This window comes from Euwallacea similis, chromosome 3 (assembly GCF_039881205.1).
Source record: "Euwallacea similis isolate ESF13 chromosome 3, ESF131.1, whole genome shotgun sequence".
Taxonomy (NCBI): Eukaryota; Metazoa; Arthropoda; class Insecta; order Coleoptera; family Curculionidae; genus Euwallacea; species Euwallacea similis.
The window spans coordinates 2,801,048-2,825,933 of NC_089611.1; the positions used below are offsets into that span (position 1 = coordinate 2,801,048).

The following is a 24,886-nucleotide window of genomic DNA, read 5'->3' on the forward strand; positions in this document are numbered from 1 at the left end:
GTTTTTAGAACCGACCACTCACAAATACAAACAATAAGAATATATAAACTTACCTTTCTCATGCACCCCACGAAATTATTGTGCACCCTCGCCCCCGGTAAAGCCCTGGGATTGATGCTGCCACCCACATACACCCTGCCCGAAGAAAGCATGGTGAATTTGCCCGCAATGTGGGAATGGTCCGCATACACCCCGTCCACTACCGCTGAAAGCTTGAAAAAGAATGAAAACGTCACGGAAAAGAAATAAATAATACTCGCAAAAATATAAAAGGACTTAATCCACGTAGGAACCTACTTAAAAAGGACGAAAAATACATCCTGGGGCAATCCTATTATACCAATTACGGGACTCGATCTTTTTATGTGGCCCGAAAAATGCTGTATTTAGCGGTGAAAAATGTTCCCAACCTCGCCTCGCTCTCTGAGCCTTCGTTAACAGTTCTTTGGTAGCCGCAAAAAGGAAATAATTTTTAAATTTGTAATATTTTTTTACCAAATAAACTAACTATAGTATGTATTTCAGAATTTATCAGTTACGTCAAATCTACAAATGCGCGAAATTATTCATTAAAGTGAATAATGAAATTGTTCGCGCTCTAGCTTTCGCTATGTCAGTTATTTCACGATGCACGTTGCCATCAGGGATCACTGAAATCCGACTTGAATATGAAGCAGGAAAATTATTAACTTAAAAGTAATACGTTTAAGGAAAATGGAAGTTTCCTTAAAAGTGAGATAATATGACATTAACGACCACCATCCTAAAGTAATTAATAAATGTCAAGGCAAAGAATCGTTTAGTTCAATTGAAAAATCAACGTTCTGTTAACTTTATCAGAGAAAATTCCCATAGAAACGACGAATAACCACAAATTCAATTTTCAACGAAAATCATTTATCTAAAAAAAACGAGAGATTCGAGTATCATGAATTCACCTACATATACGTAGGAGGCATTGTAGAGAAAAATTACTTGATCAGAATTTCTCGACGTTTCCCACAAACATTTCTCGACAGGTAAATGAGAATATTCGCTAAAGGTTACGTGATTGAGGTAACAATTAGACTTGTAGCGTCATGTAACGTGTGTTACTTGAGTTATTTCGCAGGAAAAGCAGCACATTCTAGACGCCATCTGGCAGAACGCGTATCTAACTAACGCATCCCCAGATAGTTTCTGAAGCCGTTTTGAGACTTTTGGTTTTGTTTGTGATATCGCAATTAAATTTAGTTAAAAAATTAAATAAATAACAATTACGTACATTTTCTTTGTTAAATATATCCAGAAAACCATTCCTAGAATTTTTCAATATTAATTATAATCATTACTTTACACGTTAAATATTCCGAACCCTAAGTTATTCATGACTTTTCCTACAACTTAAATTTTAAAAAATCGGATTTTTTTGAGTTCCTATAATTGAGTTATAAACCACCCTCCTTTGCTTCATTTTCCGAGGATAGTTTGATACTTAACCGACGTGTGGCGAATGTTTACTTTAATGTATTATTACTTGGACTAAAAAGGTAACATTGAATTAGAAAAATTAAACTTCAGACTTTCATAATCAATTAACAATACACTTGACATAAGATAGCTTCCTAAAGTATTTTAGTTACAGTAGGCAATAATAAAATCCTCTTAAGGCCGACTTCAATACTTTAGCCCCGCGGATTATATAAACTCACTTTGGCCATTAATTTAACCATTTCAGCGAGTTGTTCTCACTATTAAGCCTCTCAGTGTAGTTAATTATTACAAAACGTCGGCTTTTAAAGGCTCGTACTTCCCCGAACTAAAGCCCGACTTTTTTTAATATCCCCGAATACCTCCCGAGACACGAATTAATGGAAGTTTTCCATAGTGACAAGTGCGCGACGGGTGGGATTATTTTTGAGCAACATCAATCTTTCCTTCGAATGGGACTTCTTTTATTCCCATTTACATCCTGCGCATCAAAAAGTTGCGCGATTTATCGGCCAAGATTATACTAACTCAAAGACGATTAAGAGAAACGGTGAATTAACCCTAATTTGCTGCCGCTTGAAAAATGTTTCACCTTCGGTGTTTCCACCCTGTTTACAGGACCGAAGGCAACATCATAAATTTCGAGGCGGCCTCAGAATGTGTCCGAACAAGAATAAATACAATTAGAGTAGACGCTGTTAATCACTTACCCGACAGAAGCTGGTTATCGCCGAGATCTACAAACAAAAGGGAGATTTAGTACGCCCTATAAAACACGACCTAATAAGGGAGGAAAAATGAGGGTCAATTCCTGATTTCAACTCAACTCAGGACAATTCATGCACCAGAGTTCTTATGTTAATGGGAGAGTTTGCAGAGCTTTTACTGTCTGTGCCATCTAACCACGTTCTTATGAGTGTGATTTAGGTTAATGAAAAGCACGTGATATAAGTCAATGAAATTAATTTCATTTGCGCCCCTAAATGAAAAACGGACAATAAAAAATTTACGATGAATCACGTTAACATGACGTACATACGTCTGTTGGCATTCACTAAAAATGACCAAAGCCTTCGTTTATAAACACCGAAATAGAAAATTTTAGTGCTTACAAGCTTTTTTTTCTAAATCTGGGACGTAGCTAGAGGGTATTTATAGTGATCAATTTAAAGATCATAAAAAACTACGAGCCATTTGGATTTTCAGTCTATGCATGGATAGGTTTTGGTTGGTAAATAGGGAAGTGTAGGATTAATTTTCTCGTACCTCTTGTATCCGCCTGTGGACGCTGACTTTGTGCCACTGATTGTCATCGAAGCGCACTTTGTTGGGCTTAATCTGCATTTCCTGCTTTCCATTAGCTAAGCCCATGGTCAAGCTGAGGCAGCCCTCCTTGATTGCCACATTCAAATAGTCGGTTCCTTCACCTGAAAATCACAAATTGCTGACAAAAACGTACTATAATTCCAGGTTTCCAGGTCACCCACTATTGAAAAACTGGAACTAATTAAACCTGGTAGTACAGTAAATAAGGAAAGCAATTACGGCAGATCATTATCACTTACCCGTGTAGAAAAGGAGACCGTTTGGTTGTCGCGTCTTGAAATATAACGTGATGCTGTCTTGGGTGCTGACAATGGGTTCGCCCCCCGTTTGACTGAGATCGTACGATAAAAACTCGTTTCCCCGGAAAACGGCCTCGGAGGGGACTTTCTCTGGAAACAAGGTGTTCGAGTTAATTATTATCTCTATAGCGAAATTTACCAATGCATACAGTTCTTAAGATGTTACGAAAGAGCGACAACCCTAAAATCAATCGAGTGCCCTCCTACAGCAAACTCAATAAATAATCATGCTTCCGGTCACTAAAAATGTCAAAGACATTTTCCGCATCCAGTGGAAGTTTGATTTGCCACTCGCCAAACTAAATTTGGATATTGGCATTTGGAGCCCACACGCTAATTTCGACGCCCATATTATCAGTGACCTTTTATAAAAGTTATCGGTTCAATAATTCACTATTAAATACCGGGCATTTCTGGTGTGTAATCTCATAATTGTGAAAAGAACTCTTAAAGATTGCCGAGGAGAATCGACGAATAAAAAATTTTGAGCACCTTAGGTCCTCAAGTTATGAAGACATTATTGATAGGACATCACTAAAACTTTGGCGATATCTGTCACCTATGTGTAATTTTTTTTTTGGTAACGAAAATACTACGGAATAACCGCTAGAGGCAGAAAAATCTATGACTTTGACAAAGACACTTTCATTGCTCTCGACGGCCGTTTTACTTGAATGAATTATTCGAAATACTTGAATGAATAATTTGAATGGACTTGAATTAATAATTAAAAAATTGGCAGGGCCGCTAAATAAAAGTTTCGAAATTTCGGTTGAAATTCGCTTATTATTTGGAAAACTAAACATGCCAACAGATTCTATGTGCGCGCTCCACCTCTTCTATCGTCAATTTAAATATTTGCCGAGCTCAAACACGCTCAAATTTAGGCGTAAATGAAGCTAATTTAGCCGACTTTGGTTGGATTTTCATTAAAACTTGCGAAAACCGCTAACTGAGAAGAAGCGTTGTGGCTCAAATTTGAAATATTCATATTTACTCTGATTTAAATTAACTGTATTTGAAAAGCACGTGTTTATGCTTACGCATTGGGAGGTAACTGTATGCATGAATTTTAGAAAAATAAAAAAGAATTTGCAAATTTAAACAATTTATTGGCGAAAAATGACAATAGCCCGAAAAGCAAATTTCGAGGAAAGAAAAATGTTGAAAAGAATTTTAGGCAGGAGAGAGCAACAGGGACAGGTTTCTGTCTTTTTCCAACGAACGATATTAAACGAGAATGGATATACACCCGCACAAGTTTCATAACAAAATGGCGTGATTGTCGCTGATTATTATCATGATTCTTGTCATACTAACGAAAAATAAAATTGAGAGCAATTTGATCACAAATTGCTCTGAATTTTTTAATTGATTTCTGCCTCAGTATCTTGCTCTCTCTCCTTAGTTACATTCAACTCCCATAGCTTTTCTGACAATTCAGTAAATTTCTTTCTAGATTTCCGCCTCAATCTTTCCGTCACAGAGATCTCAACCAATGAGTGGATTCTTTTGGAAAGTTAAATTGAAAATTCGCGATATTTAATGCATGAGATCTCAATACCGTCAAGTGGTTAGCATTAGTGCAGAAATTCAACACCAGATAGCGACCGCTAATTTTGAATAGCAAATGTTAATGTTACTGTAACTCGATTTCAGAAAATTCATGTCGATATATCAATCAGAATCCAAGAATCATCATGACTAATGTGCATGATTTCAAAATTCTGCCTTCTTTATTTTAACTGTCAGAAGAAAAAACCGAATTTCATTCTGTGAACTCAGCGCAAAAATTGTAAATTCACTGCTGCAATAAAAAATTAACCTAATAATGGCGATTACGGAAATGGAAATCTAGCAGGATATGACGCGATGGCTGACCGGACCAATCAGAACGCGGGACATTAATTGGGTAATAAACCTATAGGAAACATCGGAGAGTGAAATAATATGCAACCAACAATGCACCTAATTTGCTTTGTGTATTTTATGAAATCATATAGGTGGTTTATATGGAGTTTTAAAGTTTATTAAATGCATACCTAAATATCTACCAATTTGGACTTTTTCTGATTATTCTGGCCCTATTCCCATTAGAGTCTTTCCAGAAATCCTCTGAAGGAAATTAACACGCTTCCATTATTTAGTCACTTCCAAACTAATCTCCTAACTTCATTACTTCTCAAATTTCCCAACTAACGACAATAAAGCGCACTTAACAACTTTGCTAATGAGTGAATGCTCCTGTATGACGGCTTCATGAGCATCCAGACAAAGCGTCCTTGCATTGAATTACAGCGTAGTTGAAAAATTGCAAAACTCAAATTGAGGTGTGAAGGAAAATGGGTCAAACCTTGTCTATATGGTAATAATAGGTTTTTGGTGGATTTCGTTCCGTAATGTCCTACGTTTTGGGTCTGTTCTTAATGAAAGGCCGATGTCACTGCAAATGGACATCCATAAAGGCAGTAGCTACAAATAGGCTTTTAGCTTTATTAAATGCATAAAGCCATTGTCACGCAGTTACTATCGATATATTGTAAAGTGGCAGTGTAGAAGGGGATTTGTGGGTCTTTGTGTGTCAATGGCCTAAATAATGTAAAATATGTGTTTAACTGATGCGTATAGATTAACATAATCCCAAGAGAAAATGAGCTAATTAAACCCGGAGTTTACGATAAAATTTTATTAAGCATATTTCTACAGTTTTGGCCAAAAAAAAACTAAAAAAGACAACCCCCGTTTGGATTCATTGTAGCATAAAGCGCGGTTTATTTTACAAAGAACGGCGAAATTCCCAACAAGCCTGTCTGGCATACCCGACTTCAAATAATTTAATTTTAAATGTAAATCCGATAAAATAGCAAACTTGCAGTAGTTGGTTGGAGAAAATTCATTTCCGACATGGAAATTCCACCCACGGATAAATCAGTTTTATGATTACGACGAATTTGGGGGCTTCTTAATGAAAATAAGATTGAAACAAAATAGACGAGATTGGAAAAATTAAAATAAAATAATAAGTTTCAGGACAAAGTGGCGAAGGTAAAATATACTGAAGGCGATGCACCTAAATAAATTTTATTAAAAAAATTAATCTAAAATTAAAAGCAAATTTATAGCAAAATGACCAATGTCATTTATATTTGATTTAAATGCAGTTAGAAACAAAATTTAAAAAAATTATTATAGATTAATACAATTTCTAGGCAAAATGGCGAAAATTGCATATTATGCAATGCGTGGGTGATCCGACTAAATGAGATGTAGAGAGATTTATACTACATTTTATCAGTCATAAATGAGATTCAAATGCTCTAACTTTCCACTTACACAGAACCTTTTAGTCAAAACCTGCGGTCTCGCTATTTGCCGAACCGAAAACTGCTTGTTTGAGCCCTTAAAATTGTTTATTTTACCTCTCGACAAAACCTCAAAAATGCATTTCTCCTCGGTATCGAAATGAGCGGTTTTTAAAGCTGTAGTCGCATACAAAAGAGAAAAAAGCAACGTTCGAAATAATAAGGTTGAATAGTTGAACGAGGCTATTCCGCACAAACAAGGGACATTTCGCTTTAGAATGGCCGCAGGTCGACGCCCTCTCAAGCTCACTTTAATAACAATCTGGTAGTGCAGGAGCGTCCCAGCCAGATTCTCGAGGTTCTTGATCTTTAGAATATTAGAAAATTCCTACAATCTAAAAGTTACTAGATCCTTCGATATAACGCATATATATTTGAACTTTATTATGAAGTAGTTATATGCAACCTGAGGGTGAGAAACAGGCTTCATCAACAGCATCATCGGCCTGCCTTCAATAAAAGCAAAACCTTGTGGCTGAAACCCGGCAATAAACAAACCAATTAAGCGCGGTCTCTCGTTCTCCGAGAGGGCTCCAATAACGAACGTATAAATTGGCATTTTTTCGCTGTTACCTTTCTCGCAAAATTCTCCCTCGTAATCGGAATTGCGGCACTCGCAAATGGGGCCACTGTCGGTTGATATGCATATGCCGCCATGTTGGCAAGGGTCCCTCACCTCGCACGCGTCGCTGCTGTTCCCCCTCAGGACCTGCAAGAAGCGATATTTACATCAACTTGATAATAATAATTATTCCTATTGCATTTACTTTAGGAAATTCTATTAAGTTAGAAATTCTGTTAGGTTTTCGCATTATTCCGGAAGATTTATAGATTAGATGAAACATTTCAATTTTGTCGCTTCAGACGGGATAGTTTCGTATGCGAGACGAGGTGAGACCTTTGGGCTTCAGGATAATGGAAACAAAATAATGGAGGAGTATCCGGAATGGGGAACATGTATGCACTATGTTGAAATAAGGCGTGTATAGGCCTACATATATTTCAATTAGGAGGTTAAGACGGATTCTTTGTGCTAATGCAACCTTTCATTGTACTAAGGACAGTTTAAAGACCCCTTCAGATGACGAACACATTACCTCTAAAAATTATTTAAAAAACAGCAAGTTCGGAGCAAGTTAAATAAGGCAAATATTGTCCTCTTTAGCTCCATCTCTCTTGCATTACTCCATTGAACCTTGGAAAAATCAAACGTCAACACCGTGCATTAAAAGCGGAAGTTGAACATTCCGATTCGCGAATCGGCTGAACGAAAAACAAGAAAAATACCCATGACAGATAGTGAAACGTATTCCTGTCTTTTTTTATTGAACGTCATTAAAATGGAAATGCAACGTGCTCGACACACCAAACTTGTCAATTGAAACTGTGGAGATTAGTATTGCTCCATCTGTTGTAGATTTGGTAAATTAGCCCTTTTGGGAAATTTTGTTTTAGACCCTGAATTATGACCCGGTAATGGGAGAATTATTGAATTTACTGAACAAAATATCTATCTAATTAATCAGAAAGTGGATTTCATGTTCAAATAGATGAAGGCCGCGAGTTTTCAAATACATTTTAATTAGGAAAATCCTTTGTATTTATTATCAGCAGCACATACTTAATGGCGTCAGCGATCTATGCATCCAAGTTTATTTATTATTTGTTAGAGGTTTATATATTAGTGTGAAACTCCTACGTCACTCCATACGGCTAATAATAAAAATAGTATAATTCGAAAACAAGTTACTATTGCTTGATCTGTTGTTAGGACTCATAGGAAAATGCTTTTAAACCCTTAACTACGTCAGTTTAATAAAAAAATACTGAATATTTCAAGAAATAGCTATTGAAACTAGGTAGTAGTTTTTTAACTTCAACTATAAGTTTTCAGCATTGCATACATAATGACGTCATTCAATAGTCATTTATTATCAGAATTTGTTAACGGAACGACTATATGGACACCCGAGAATACCACTAAAGAAGTTTGTTATAAGTAGCTACTGCCTCCATTTGTTTTTTAGAGATTTAGGTAAGTCAATCTCTTAGAGGTTTGGTAAATTAGACTTAAAGAGAAAATTCCATTAAACTGATATGCGTCAGTTCAAAAGAAAATAAGGAAATTGCTGTAATATTCAAACGGATGAGGGTTGCGAATTTATAAATAATTGGCCACAAATTTGTAAATAAATTTGACATTAATATTGATTGTGAGCATACACAGTAACGCAGCAGTATGTTCACCTCAGATGTTATTCCTATATTTATTTATTACATGATCGTATCCCATATTTATATGTCATTTGCAATGTTACTGCGTCATCGTGTATGCCGTATAACTGCAAATTTTATTATATGCAGATTTCCTCCAGAGATAGTGAAACTAAATGAAAATTGCATTCTAATAAACCAGTTTGTCCAAACCGAGCAAAAACGATGGGCAATATGTAATAATAATTAATTTCTATCAGCAATACATGTTACATTATTTAGCAATCTATTAGCGTGGTTTTCCATTAGATTAACGATCCCTTGGTGTTCAAACTGCCCTCTTTTCACGTTTAAGCTCATCTTTTTCGCATTAGCATCGTTAATAAAAGCCACACAGACTGAATGCGTGTGTGATATTTAATAAAGTTCATTTTGGGACCTTTGAATAAGAATTGAATTAAAACTGATCGGCTGCAAACTGGTATAAGTAATAATAATAGAGAATATGATTATCGAATTAACTCGCCTCCATTTGTGGGTATTTTAAGAGATTAGTTAAAAGGTTTTATGGTTAAATAAAGGGAGTTTTTTCCATCTATTTTCAAATTCGGAAAATATGTTCTTAAAATTTGCTATAGACTTTGCCGAAAGCTTTTTGATTTCTGTGGAAGGTGATTTTAATTTAGCTCTAAAAACCTTATTTATAGCCTGCAACGGACACGCGATTTGCGCTCCTAATATAGCAACTTTTGCTCACGTAAAATTACCTCCATTCAGTGCAAACGAATTCCCAGAATTCGCGACTACGCCTGAATTCCCACTTCTACGATATGCACGAAATTCACCTTTTTGCATGAAACTTTAATCAAACGGCCTTTGTACGAATAACCCTAACAACTGATAGTGCCCCCCTCCCCTTCCTCTCTTCATTGGAAATCGTTTATCTATACCTGGAATGCAGAATTCAATACCAGAAACAAACTTTTTCAGTGCTTTTTGCATATAAAGTTTTAACTGGTTTTAAAAGGGATTTTATCAGGAGCTTCAATGCATTCAACTGTGATACATTTTTTCACCTCATTTACACGTCTTTAAAAACTAATTTTACAGGAGCGAATAGCGGGAATTACTGTGCATCCTAAATGATGTCGCATCCCTATAACCTTCAGCAATCAGTACAAAATGTCGAGTAGAAAACGTCACAAAATTTTGTAAATTCTTAGGAAATATTTTTGAAAAAAATTCTCAAAATATTCTTTAAAGAAATTCTCACAATATGGCAACACTGATCACAATTGGCCACCTAAAGCAATTCCATTTGCTGCCATAATAGTTTCAAGACAAAAGAACGATGCCTTGTTGCCGTTAAGTCGATTTCAACATAAATAGTACCATCTCTCTAACAATTTCTTCTCTTTTGTTTCGAACAAGTTTTCTATTGTTTCCGTTATTCTCACAGGCAGTGGTGGAGTAAGATATCCTGGAGACATGGTCTCAAACCCCATATCTGTCTGAAATAAATGACTTTAGATTCGCCTACGAAACTAACATTGTCGACTACTCAAAAGTTCGAGGGCGGTCTGTGATATGTGATTAGGGCCTTAATTGTTCTAAACCTAGTTGATTGTTCAAATGAGAAATGAACGGGATTCACCCTCATTTAAATTTGTCGAGGTTTCCCCCCAAGGTTGAGGCCTTATTGTTTAGTTGCCATGATGTATAAAGCATTGATTTTTCGGTCTATTTGCTTCTAAACTTGTGAATTTTTTGTTTCTCTTTGGTAAACGACAATCTCGAACGAATTTATAGACCTGTCCTCGCTAGCACCTGGACTTGCTTTATTTGGGGCAGGAGAAAATGTAAGAATATAATGCAGAAGTTAAGATTCCAAAGCGGTTAAAAGGTTCTCAAACTATCCAGTCTCATCATTCCATCTCCACAATTTATGGATACTGACCTACATATTACGCATTCCGTTTTAATATGCGCATTTCGGCCGCGAAATTTCATTACATTTCTGGCACATGATACGTGCACGTGCCAAATGGACCGCGAATGTGGATTCCCATTGGAGCTGCAAATAACATGGAGTCTATGGATGGTTTTTAATGGAGCCACAATACTTTCATTGCTTAAGCTCTTGTCAAGTCATCCATAGATTTTCAGTAAAACGAAATATCTCTGGATTATTGTGCCACGTGCCGTTATTGCTATAAATCCCATCGAATATTGGGATTCCAGCTGTCAATTCGCCAATGCTACAGACCGAGCCGAACGGCGCAGCCGAATTGGATTGGATGCGGTATTATTGGATCTTTTTTTATTAATTATTCGAGTTTCTGGATGGATATTAATTCCATTCCACGCTTCTGGAAAATGAGTTATCCTCGTGATAAAGCTACCCCGTCGTGGATGTTTCGACCTTTATCTACCCAACCCGATAATTTGGGGGTCTCAGAACGCTCGTCCGAACTCTCGGAATCTGATTCAAGGTGCTAAATCGAAACGAATGTTGCAAAAGAGGAGAACATTTTGAAAATCGACTTTGTTGTACAGCGATACAGGGTGTAAAATTTCCTTGCAAATTTAACTAAGTTAAACGTGAAGAGCATAAACCTTATGAATGGGAAAAATACATTCGATTCTTGATCGTTTTTAATTTATAAAATTTTTAAAATTTATAAAAAAATGCACGAGACAAAAGTATTAAATTAAACTAAGAATTCAAATTGAGAAATGAATAGACAATGACGTACTCCAGGGGAACCTGGGTTCGTAAAATGGGGGCCTGACTCCCGAAAAATGGAATTGTTTAACACTCTGAGCCTCGTTAACGGTGTGAAATTTCAAATTTTTTCTGGAATGTTTGTTTTGTTTTCGTTCCCTGCACCACATAAATTCTGAGAGCTCTTTTCCTCCGTTATTTGACTGCTGTAAAATGATGCAAGTCCAAATTCCAATTTAGGCGTTTATTCGTCTTGTATACGCACTTAAAATTATCATTATCATATCAAATCGTAGCCCTGTCTAACATGAAACGGTGTAGTACCAGCTTAAGTTTTACCTTCAATGTAAACTATTCTTAATGAAACCACGACCTAAATCAATTTTGTAATTAAAGGTAAATCTTATTTAGGACATGCGGCCATCTATGGATGATATCACGCCTGATGACGCAATTCCATAAATTCAACACTCAGAGTATATTAGATTGCTACATATATATATCGGGGTAACATTAGAGACGTTCTCCATAGTTAACGGTTTTATATTTGTTTTAAAAGCAAAAGTAGTAAGGCAAAAACGAATTCACTACTACTAGACCGCTTCCCTGCCCTTCCGTCTCTTAACTGTCTGTTCTTTGTTTCCTTTGTCTTAATTTTTCCAGTTCTGGTGATCCTTAATACCCAAGAGAGAGGTACCTGCTAGTCCCAATTTCCCAAGGACAAAATCCCATATATGGCCACTTAGTTGCATCGGTAGTAGTGACCTCGTTCGACAGTGCTTTATCTTCAAGATGACTCTGTCAGCCCGCCCCTCATCTTATTATCACTTCTAATGTTACATTCCTAAACTTAAGGATTAATAAATCTCCGACATATACAAAAAAAAACTACCGTTCACAACAAGCAGGACAAACATTTTTGGCATTTTCATTATTGAATATATCCGGAATAGCTGAAGTAATTTCAATAGTAAAAAAATATTTTGGAAGCTCAATTATTCTTCTTCATTTATAAGCATATTCGGCTTTCTTAGAACTGGAATAGTTAGAATTGGAGTAATTACAATTTCGTCGATTTTTTTTTTAGATGTACTATTATACTGGTAGCTTATACCATGCGTTAAAAAAAATTCAATCAAGTAGATTTCGGAATTATTTGATACCGAGACCGCATTTCTTTGATATATTCTTCTACGTAATCTCGAACATAAACAAATAAACATAATCTCTAAAAAAATGCTTAATGTTTCCTTTATTATTAGTTAGATTTGATAAAAATAGTCTTCTTCAAGACTCCATGGACTTGCCTGTTGGCTGGTTAAAGTTTTCTGAGTGCTAAAAATAGTGTCCGTATTCGTACAAAAAGTCTTTATGGTTGAGTCTTATTTTCGGAGTAAACAGTTCATAAACGGAGAATGGGCCTTTGAAATTCAACCCTGTCTTCAAGCGTTTTGCGAAAAATTTCCCCACATTGCAGTGCCGGAATAGCAATTTCGCGACACTGAATTATGTTGTGAAATCGTTTCGTAGAAGTAGTGTTCAAAGGAAATCAGAAAGTGATAGACCAACTAAACGAACTCCAGAACTTGTTGAAAATGTGAGGCGAGTATTGGATGACAATTCCGGCACATCTTTAAGAACACTTTCTCAACAAGTGGATGTATCGCCTAGCACTTGTCGTTTAATTCTTTAAAAAAATCCAGGATTATATCCATACAAGGTGCGAGTCTTTCCGGAACTGCAGCCTTCGGATTATGATGAGACTGATTTATTGCAATTGGTTGGAAGTTTAAGTCTGGAAAAAGACTATTTCTAATAAAATCCAACTAATAATAAAGACAAACAGAGTCGTATTTAAATGAGTTTAGGTTTGTTTGTTTATTTTCGAGATTATGTAGAAGAACATATCAAAGACATACGGGCTCGGTGTCAAATAATTCAAAAACCTATTTGATCGATTTTTTTTTAACGCACGGTATAGGCCGAATCCATATCGTTAAAGTCATTTATTGGATGTTGATCTGAACTCTTACGCGCAAATACGAAGGCTTTTCAAACAGTAGCCATTTTAATAATATTTCCTAACTTGAACTAACCTAAATTGTTATCAACTCTGGCAACTTAACGGCAAGTTTTAACATGATTGTAATAAAAAAATGTTTTATTTTATATAATTTTATGAACGAAACAAAATTGGACACTATACAGTGTGACCAAAATTAATTCTATCAATTTAATTTAATAGGGAAAAATAACCATAATAAAACTGTTACAGTTAATTCTGAACGTCGATCAATCAATCATCATTTAATATATCACCATCAATAAGTATCAAATATTCCTACTTTTGTTAGTGTGTCTTATTGACAGTATAGTTGAGTTCCTACAATACATAACGCATAACATAACGCATAGCACAGAAAGTTGGCTTATGGTTATGTGATACCTATTACCACTTATGCAAGGCATACAATAAACTCACGTAAGAAATAGAAAATTCACTTCTTTTTAATTCTATACAATTCTCATCCATTACGTTATACGTTATCTTAGCAAATCTTTGACATCAATGTATTTTTTGTGGTAGATCTTAAAGTATGCGAAGGCCAGGCTTAACCAAGTCGAATTTCATAGGGGTGATCATCAATAACCTGAACTTACCTCACAGCTTGCAGTGAACCGTAAGCATAGGACATTAATTAAGCCATTCACTAATTATCATTAAATGTCTGATATTGTCTGATATAGACAAATTCATTCATGATACGCCTTTCATTTTTGAACCTTTACCTACTTGAGATTTTTTTAATGATCTCTCTGTGCCTCACGTATGCGCCAGAAGTCCATAAATATTGAGCAGGATTGAACAATAACACGAAAATGATGAATTTCTATATAAAAAAAATATTGATCTTTTGGTGGTAAATCCCCCTTTTCTCGCCCTGGATATTTAGAAATACTGTTAAACTGTTCTCCCATTAGCCCCAAATATGTCCGTTAAATTTTATCAACCCGCCATAAACTAGATTGGAGTAATTGCCTTTTAACTCTTTAAAAAAGTGAGCCTGCGGAATCGGACCCCTAATAACCCCAAAATAACATTCCATTAGTTTATACATTGTCCTTAATGTCCAGCTCTTAAACTGTAGTACTATGAAGGTCTTTATTAGATATAATTTGTAATGTAATAATACGCCATTTCGAGAAGTTTTTGTAATAAAAAATATTGAATTGGAACACATTATGTTGGATATTAAATATGAATCCTTCAGGTAATCAGCCACTAATGCAGGATTATATTTACAGTTAGCGGAAATTTTCATTTTAATTTGTGATAATCAAAATTGATGTCACTTGGCAAGTATTGATTTTATGCTTTATTAGAAGCATTGTGCCTTTGAAAACCACCTGCGAAACCAAAAACTGCATAATAATGACTCGTATTATCGTAAACAAAAACATTCTTAAAATACTTAAAATGGCCATTGGCGGCTGCCGTGAATAAAAATCAACTTTCTAACTTAATGAACTTGAGTAAAACCCGAGTGATAAAAAGTATTTAATGATTCCAATGGAGGAAATTAAAGTGGGTATAACTCTAGAATTCGTTTACCATAGATTAACTGAGAAAGTATCACTAGTGTCTCTGCTTAAGAGCGCCACTTATAATGCCCAAACATCGCCGATGTCTTTTTCCCGCACTCATAACAACTCAACCGATTTTTCTCAGCTCTATACAAATCATCAGACTTGACCAATACAACTTCAGTATTGGGCATTCGCTGGTGTAAAACCTCCTCCAGTTTGCTGAGCCGAATGTCCATCACCTCAGGAACAGGGTCAGGTGCCGCTGAGGGATTCACCCCTTTAATGCAGTAAGACATCAGGGGAACAACATCTCTCGAATGAAAGTAGAGGTCTGATCTTATGACCTCACTTTCGTCGATCTGCCAGCAGAAGTATTTGAGTTTATTCTGCATAGTAATTACGCCTTGAAATATACCAGAATTTTCCGAAGCAACGCTAATGACTGAGTGTACGGAAGCTATTCTATTTAAGGAAATGGTAAGACGAGTAAGATTGGAGAGCTCGCCCAGTTGCGTCATTAAACTATGGATTGTTGCGGGTGGCGGTACCATTATTTGTAGTAGAATCAGTTCTTTCAATTTTGGCAAAAGTTGCAGATTCTTCATAATGTGATATTTAGTTATCATGTTGTTAATTTGCAGTTTCGTCAGAGCTTTCAGATGTTTTATAGTTCTGTCCTGAAATAAGCCGTGCATAAATGAATACTCTAGTCCCATATTAATACACAAGGATTCCAGGAATTCCAGATACACCACGTTATCTTTAATGCCCTCCCTTCTCATCATGAAAAACTTAAGGTGTCTAAGCTTCTTCGACTTGAACAAGTAATGCTCATTTCTCGTCATTTGGTGCGTAATTGTAATATCTAAATGGGTCAGTTTCTGGAATACATCAAAAAACTCCCAGTCTGCATGTCCATAGCAAACTTCTGCAGATATCCTTTCCAATTTTTCTGAGGCCTTTTGAGCCAAGATGATCAGGTGATATACATCACACGTATGCAAACCGATGTTCTTTATCATAGGAAGGCGTGAACAAAGTTTTGAGAACCTATCAGGAGGTAAACGGTAAGGGTCCACTATTTCTAAGTGCCTCAAATTTGATCCGAACATATCCACTGGTGTGCACACATGTTCTGCACAGCTATAGACTGAAATATCCTTCCAAAGGGAGTCTGTCTTGATGACCCAGAGCCACGTTTTGCACACTTGCGCACAATTCAACAAGTCCTTGAATTTGAGGTACTCGAAAACGTTTATTAAAGTATTAAAGGCGAAGGAATCGTCTGTTGTTAATCTATGACCCACGGTGTTCTCCATGTTGGGGTTTCGGATTTGTTAATTTCGCGCGATGTCGAGATGTATACTGGAAGTGTCTGTTGATGGTATTCTGATAAATTTAATGTATGTTTTGGTTTTTTCCAATGACCATATCAACGACCCTTTTTTCTGCATAGTACATGCCGCGAGGTACTCACACGAATTTTGTTTGCTTTAGGAAAAAGTCAGTGGCGGATGTGCGACCGGGCCCTGCAGTGTGCTGTTGAGGGCCCGGTCCAATTTGCAGATATGTGATTTTATCTTGACGTTAAATTTAGTCATTTTTATATCGATATTGGCAAGTTTTCGTAAAAGTTTACTTATTAAAACTTGTCAAGCTGTATTTGGGACAAAGTTCCCATTCGTAGGTCCCCTGCTGCCTAATTCAACAATTAAAAACTGAAAAGACTTTTTAAAGTAACTGGCAACGTTGCCTTTTGTATTCTCAAGCTTATTCAATAATAAGTGCTAAAAACAGCGTTGCCACCTGTAGATTATAGCCAAATTTTTTACTACATTTGCATTTGATGTCATCCAACATGCGGCATGTAACATATAACTCCGTGGAATTCTCATATAAAACTGCCGAAATATTTCTCAAATAATCATTCGTTCTCTCTCAATTACAGACTCAAGCAAAAGTCATAAACTAACAACAATTGACGAACTCCCGTAATAATTTTCGTCTCACCCTCCGCCACCGCCTTGAAAGTTTCGACTTTATAAGCCTCGAGAATCGAAGCAATAAACCCTTTAAGCTCCGAGTGATCACAATTTCGTGTCTGGAGCCAATTAAACCTGTTTATACACGTGCTAAGTATGCCGTAAAGTAGAACCACGGTTAACTTACCGCGTTTCATGGTTATTTTTATGGGAGTTTCGTGGATGCGTTGGGGCCCGTAGAATTTCTTATTTTGCGACCTTTGTAGTGGTATAAAGAGAAAAAAAGCAATTTTTCACAAATGTATTACATAATAGGGATTTAGTAAACGATGGCGGAAAAGTGGATGCCTATTATACTTGATGTGGAAACTACGTAGTTGTTTCCAATATCACGTCGATTCTACAATAATTAGTCACCTCATTGGGCCGAATTCAAAAATCCAAATAAATCAACGAATAACGTATTGACGAGGATCGAAACAACAATTTCCAACATTTCAGCCCGTTTTTAAAAATTGGAAGTTGATTGAAACGTTCCGCACGACCGACCCAGGATTGAAAACTGTTTTTCCGGACTTTAGGGCCGAATTATTAATGTACTGTTAACTTTAACTGTAACTTAAAAACGTTGTAATGCCTTACCATTGGCTAGAATCTTGGTTTCAATGGAGACTAGCTTGATGTTAATATTAGCATCACATTAATAATGTGGTCCTTAAACCGATTCTGTTGATAAGGACCCCGATGGCAGACACATAAACTACATCCACGATATATTTTAACTTTTCCCCGCCTTGGGAAGATCCATCTGTCACATGGCGGCCCGCGTTTAGACTGCAAGGGGCCCCGAGAGGGCCCTAAAGTTTGAGGAAAATGGCGAAAACCGCAGATGTATTGCACCTTACGAAATTTCTGGTTATAGCGTAATTGAATTTATTGGAATGAAGAAAAATTAGCTTTGAAGCTGTAGTGACCGCATACCGGATGCCGTCACACGTCCCACGTTCTATTGGCTAATCTGCCATCTTGACGTTTGGGTATTCTCCCGCTACAATGACATCACCCAGATACTATATTTAAATAATTACCCTCTGCCGAATATCATTTTCCGTGGCCTTTTTATAAAATCTTTTGGTGATATCGGTAGCACTGGTTCTAAAGGTCCAGAACAAACACCTTGAGACAATATAAGTTAAAAGTGACTTACGTTTTGATTTATACATGAGCCTCGTTTCCCGAAAACAAACTCGGCATCGTCTAGAATAAAAAGCGGGTCGTAGATAGCTGATGCTTTTTAGTATGCGCGGATTATTCTCTTCAGTGCGGCGGAAAATTTTGTATGCACATAAAAATGTGCTCTCAAATGATTTACATTGTTAACCGTATAAAATGGCGTTCAACGTTTTATTCCCGCCTATAAACCCTGATGGAAAATAATACCGCGGGATTAAAACGCGGGACAAGTGAATTCGGGGGGTATGAGCAGCGTGTGGATTACTGTGAAGTAGTAAATTCCATTGGGGGAAACGACGGAAAAAAGGGCTTAAATTCATTATCGATCCACTATAGTGCAACCGATTGGCTTCTCGTGTAGAACAACCCTTATTCTGGATATTGGTCCGAGTGCGCTAAGCTGCCCGTAAAACCACTTCTAGTGCTTAAGCACGAGATCGATAAATAATTCAAAGGAATAATAGCTGCTAACCTAAATTCGAAGCCGGTTTATTTTATTAGGTATGTCAGGGCATGTAACGATCTTGCTCAGGGCGGCCCTATCGCTAGATAACGATATTTTATAGCCGATAGCTACATGTCGCTGACAACTCACGGAATTGGTAAGAAGATATTAAATTTTATTGGCTGAGAGGTTATTGATGTTCTCAGCACTGATGAAGATTGCTACAGATACAAATACAAGATCCAATCAATGATAGTACGTGTAAGCAGCAACAATGCATTTTCTTTTTGTTTCTTAAGAGCGGCAAATATCTATAATGATGTTAAAATGGAGAAGGCGATGTTGCGTTATGGCCTCGCCACTGCAATGTCTTATCCGAGGGTTTTTATGGTTGAACTATGAAAATATTCGAGGGAAGGAATTCTAAGCATATAATTACTCAAATTGGTATATAATATAAACTAAATGACCTGGATGTGGCTTATAATGCACCGCATATACGTCACTGTGCATGCGGTGGTTTTATTGCCTAGAGCTTATTCACATTTTCAGCGCTAATGAAGATTGCTACAGATGCAAATACAAGATTTAATCGATGGTAATAAGCAACAACAGCTCCGCTTTCTATTGTTTTTAAAGCACGCCTGTGATGACGTTTGACATTTGATATTTAAAAATAAATGCGATGTTGCTCTCCAGCCACGCCACTGCAAATCGCATTATTAATGTATTACGATGGCTTTGTACTATAAACATGCAACATTACATGCATCAGATATCGAATAAAGCCTCGCGATAGAGCCGTAAAAGTGCCGAAAATATGAACTTTTTTGTTCATTAGAACGCCCAATTTTTCAGTTGTTAATAGTTACATTAACTTTCGATAAAAACTACCCACAATCAAATAATCAATATCACAAAACGAACAATAAAGTCCGAATAAAAAATTTGAACAAACTTAAAACCCGATGAAACACGTTCTAATTGATGGCGGCCTAAATTGAGCCCCCGTGGCTGACAATGGAGTTAGTTATCAGCGACGGGTCGTGAATGAAGCACCTTTTACGAACACCCCACACAAAAGGATCAAATGTCAACCCGGCGAGAAAGAACTTACGACAATAGCCGTCTTTTAAAATAATGCCGCCCTTACACGGATCGACTTTTAGGGGAGGAAGACTTGTAGTTGTAACTTTTCGCTTTAGGGGGGTGAGTTTTCAAGGGGCCCGAGCGATGAAGTTTAACACCGTTTTATGTAAAGTTGTTCGATAATTGCTATGTCGGAAAACCACCTTAATTAGCAACAGCGCGATCATTTCAACTGTTTCTTCAAAAGCATTAAAATTATTCATGATGACGTTCTTCCGCCACTACAATTACACTTGCAGCTACGTTGCCAACAAACCCAAAATTTCCCTATAAGTTCATTTTTATATTTTTACTGCTATTCTGTGCGAAAATCATAGCAAAATCCATATGAAAATGCACGGACCTTGTCAGACTATTATACTTACCTGTGGGCCGATAAATCACCGCCTATGACAGGTCTATTATTTCACCGGCCATTAAAGGAATAACGAATTCCATTCCGCCATTAAGCACGAATTCGGGGGGAAATTTTAATCGAATCGTCTCTCTTTGGTATTAATAGACCCATTTTTGGTTTGAATTCGTTACTTTTTAGTATAATGATTTTTACGTGTATAACAAATGTTTGAGGAAAAAAACGAATTTAGGCAACTCTGTATGAATGTAATTATCTATTAGGATTAGATATACCATCGTTTTTACAACTTCGAGGCTGCTTTTTGGTAAATGAGGCACTAATCTATGGTGGTTGTTGTGTTCTTTGTGCAAATTGAGCCGGTGCATGACGCGTCTCTGACGACAAGATGACGTCAAAAAATTGCCTCACTTAGTGAAATCCCACTTACCAGTAATTTTTTTCTACCTTCGGGTGCTTCTACACCATTTTATATTTTCTTTACCTACACGTCAGGATCAACATCAACGTGTAAAAACCTACACTGAACAATATTCAATAGGTTAGTTTATGTCAGTCACAAATATAAACTTTATTTGCTTTGCGTTTGGCTCATCAGAAATTACATTCATTTGTGAAGGCCGCAATGAGATTAAAATTTACCCTTAATTTTATCTTCATTCCCTACCTCAAAACCATAAAAGCAACGTTGGCAATGTTCGCATTTTTCTAACTTCCTTTAGTGAGAAAATTAAGTGTTTAACATAAATTGATTATTTGTGAATTCTTCATACTAAATCCAATTATTCACATAAATCACATCTACATCAGTTGGCACTACATTCTACACACCTAATACACACACATCTACTCATACCATCACTAACCACCACATTCACTATTAACAGTAACCACTCGGTATTCTAATTGTTAGGGCCAAATTATTAAAACCCATAGTTAACTTTATCCAGCGAAAAAATCAATTAGAACTTTAGGGAAATATATAAAACTCCTGATAGTAACTTTTCCAACGAGAGTACCGTATGGTCCAATCATTGCATTTCCATGGAAAATATCGTCTTGGTAAAGTTATCAGAAACTTGACATATTTGACCTAAACAGATTTAAGCTTAGACCCCATTTCATCAGCGACAGCTAAGTGCTAACTACCGGAGACTTGCAGATGTCATTTAAATTCCATAAAATTTATAATGACATGTACAGTTGAAAATTTGTCGCTTTTAAGTGTTTTCTACACAGATAGCCACAGTGCAATGTTGCCGTCCGACTAACTAAATAGGTAGAAGCTAGGACACCATCCATAAGCGATTAGATTATTATTGTAGCATTTGTAAAGCAGTCTTTGGTATAGTACATTGAGAAGATATAAGCTTTCTATAGCGGTCTAAGACAGAAGTGAGTGTCGTATGCCTTTAAGTTATGTATTTACAATGTCGGGGAAGCGCATGTCTACACTAACAACGTGTCACACTCTATGTTGACTCACCCTGGATTGGGGCACGCAAATACTTTCGGTTCCGGCTACTAAAGGCCCGTCACACTGCAAATTTAACAAATAAAAGTTTTCAACACAATAGAACACCTTTATGAAGGAAATAATTAGCAACAGTAAATGGCAACAGTGCATCTATCATTTGTTTTGTTTTTGAGTGTCATCGATTACACTTGTCTTTTTTTAGTAATAGAGTATAACAAAGACATCTTGATCCTGAATCGAACCGATAAATGGATGACGTTAATGGAAGATCAAAAAGCGATATTGCCGATGTTATTTTATTTTCCTCAAGTTGCTGAGCTGAAAATACCATTACAGCGGACCGGGCATTAAAAATGAAAAGTGGTCATTTTAATTTCCGCCATATAAATCAAAAACCGGGGTCCCCCGCCAAATTGAGTTTATCGCCGAGACTTACGGCACAATAAATTGAACTTTTCCGTTCGAAACTTGTGTGCGGCGGCCATGTTTACTTCGATTTTTCATATTTTATTTCACCGGTTGAAGTATTGTTTCCGTGATTCCAAGCGGTTAAATTAATTTCCTCCACTCTTAATCCGGCGTTGTATCTTTTATAGTTCCACTTGAGCCTCACCATTGGTTCACTTCCAGCTGAGAAGCTCCGGATCGATCCGATCCAAGAATAGGGTAAGTTATATTTAAATTAAGTTTGACTGAATCACGCGGATATTTCGAATAATTTAGGCACGTGTCCGAAGTGTTGGAGCAGGATTGTGGTAGTTGAACTTTATCCTGGGGGTTAATTAAAACGAATCGATGGGGTGGACATGCAAAGCATGTCACTGACTTTATCAATAATTCGTTTGATGAATAAATAAGTCGACAGAAAATTGAATTTTTCAGTTTTAAAAGCAACAATATCTGACCTACTCTAGAATAAAACAACCCCCATGTTGTTTCCAATATATGGCTTTGGCGGTGAGCTCATTTTCCGGACACAAAGAACTAATCCTTGTAAGACTAAAAGGCTTTTGTTCTTTTCATTGGCTATTCTTTTTCAAGAAAAGCCATATTTTTATCGAAAGCCCTGCTATAGCACAAAAGAACATGCCAAACGAAGTTTTAATTATGTTTCGCCAAGAAAAGTGATACTTGGCTAAGCAGTAAATTTTTCTTTATTGTAGGAATTATCTTAATATTATGGATTTTCTCATAAAAAACTAAAAAACCAAATATATAATATTCATAAACGAAGGCAATTTCCCTAATAAGAACAGACCCACTTACGTCAGGAAGCCATTAGGCTAGTTCAATGACCCTTTTTGTTCTGTGAAATTTCATCTGCATTAGCAAAAGCGCCTCGTAACAGGAAATGGACTTTGCCCTTTCCGTGCAAATGAGCACATATCCCTTACCTTATATTTATAAAAGAATACATCAAATTGATACCTACTTTTAGCTAAAAATTAAAATTATTAATGGCAACACGGCGTTGCTCTTTTGTCAAACCATCAGAGTTGAACTGTGAGAGAGACAAGAATGATTTATTTAAAGGTAGCTGTCAAAGGGGGATCGCTGTGTTGCCACGTGTAAATAAAATTGCCTAATCAAAAATTGAAAACTTGTCAATATTCAAATGTCTCAAAACCCTCTGTTCTGTCTGCAACCAGATGGCAAAATAGGTACGATGACTCTCAAAAATGTTTCCCAAAAAGAGAAGTCATTATTAAAGGAAACTCATAACTTCGGGGCAAAGTTTCCATAGGAAAGTTTTCTTGAGGGGGAGAATTTAGCAATCTGCTGCCATGGCAGGGCAATCAGATTTTTATTTCGCAGAATATTGTCGGCATCCCCAGAATCCAAATTTTCCTTTAACCTTCTAAATTCCTGAATTAGCAAGCGATCAATGGAAGCACGTAGTTTTTCACGAGACCAGTAAAAATAGGTTTCGATTCCTGGAAAGCCAAAACTCAACCTGGCTTTTATTTTTGATATGCAGATGAGTGTAAACGCAAACCGTGAGGTTATAAGGTTGCCTGATGCTTATGGGTAAATTGCGTGACTAGTGTGAAAAAATCGCGTTTTGCAGTCAATATGGAAACCCAACACCTTTGGTCTGGGTAACGATTATTTTTCAGTAGGTCTCTCTAAATTAAGCGTGTATATAAGTAATATAATTTATAAACTGCCTGAGCGTTACTTCTGTGACGAGAGGCCATCGCAGTCCAGAATAAATATATAATACATTTAATTTACTTGCGTTATTTTCCTTTTTTATTCCCATATAAAAACGTTTATGTTTCAATAAAAAAATTCTCACAGTTTTTACATTCGTGGAAATAGTCGCCATTAGTTGATGTGACATTTTACTTAATAATGAATTACTCAAATTCAAAAATGTCTACTTCCATTAGTATACAGGATGTTTTTTTAGACATATGTTCGGAATTGCTGAATTTCTGAAATATAGACTGCTAAAAAAACAATTCTGGTGTTTTCGAAAGAGTTCGGCGGTCACTTAGAAGTATATTGTATTCACGTATACTGGTTGGTAGTAGTCATTTTCCGCCCGACAGACCTGCCCCATTGGCATGCCATTATGTTCAATAGTAAATGACGAAAATTTTACTTGAGTTCATCTAACCGTTTTTGTTTAAAGATTTTTTTAACTTTTGTGGATTTCAAAAATTAAGCGATTCCGGACTTATGTTTATAGAAACTTGTTTCTAATTTTGGCCCAAGGAATATACTATTAAACATGCGCCGTAGACTTAGAAAACATCCGGCATAACAAATGTTGAAAACGTTTTAACACACTTCTGTCCATTTATACGATTTATACTACTACGGTCCTGTCTATCTAGATGAAAAGAGAAAAGTGTGAACGTGCTATCGCCACAGGGACCTTTTCAGCAACTAGTTTTTGACTGAATGATGACCGCGTATTTTTCATTAAACTTCTTAATTTCCAGCTGAATCAATATGTATATTGGGCACATCACAAAGTTATTTGATATCGGTATCAGCATAATGGTAATATATTAACATTATAAAGGCAGTTATTGAGATGAATTAGGTTTTCTACGGACTTTCTACATAATTTCAGTAATTCATACTGACCTTGATTTATTCTTATTTCGCACTCTCGAACTGCTTCACGTGAAAACATTTCTACTTTGTGCACTAAATATGTTCATTTAAATCAATATTTCAATTAAAAAACATCGCTAAAACCAATTTCTCATCCAATTAATTAACGAGCTGACAGTTGATACTTGATTA

General features: G+C 36.3%; 2 protein-coding genes across 5 annotated transcripts in view; both read right to left on the minus strand.

Moving 5' to 3' along the window:
• The window catches only part of Nrx-1 (Neurexin 1), a 52,554-nt gene that overhangs the window by 20,046 nt on the left and 7,622 nt on the right, over positions 1-24,886 (minus strand). For 3 of the 4 annotated variants that reach the window (XM_066406951.1, XM_066406950.1, XM_066406949.1), the window contains exons 3-8: positions 21,635-21,688; positions 7,031-7,166; positions 3,036-3,185; positions 2,737-2,897; positions 2,181-2,207; positions 54-212 (exon numbers count right to left, since the gene is read on the minus strand). In XM_066406951.1, the coding sequence (XP_066263048.1) occupies positions 54-212; positions 2,181-2,207; positions 2,737-2,897; positions 3,036-3,185; positions 7,031-7,166; positions 21,635-21,688 (687 nt within the window). The remainder of the gene's footprint in view (positions 1-53; positions 213-2,180; positions 2,208-2,736; positions 2,898-3,035; positions 3,186-7,030; positions 7,167-21,634; positions 21,689-24,886) is intronic. The other variant, XM_066406952.1, reaches the window with a different exon arrangement.
• On the minus strand, positions 14,330-16,368 carry LOC136420145 (uncharacterized). The gene has a single exon (XM_066406953.1). It carries the CDS (start codon positions 16,301-16,303, stop codon positions 15,047-15,049), a length of 1,257 nt encoding a protein of 418 aa, XP_066263050.1. The 5' UTR covers positions 16,304-16,368; the 3' UTR covers positions 14,330-15,046.

Coding starts and splice junctions, on each gene's coding strand:
- LOC136420145 (XM_066406953.1), bottom strand. CDS start 16,303: ATGGAGAACACCGTGGGTCATAGATTAACAACAGACGATTCCTTCGCC.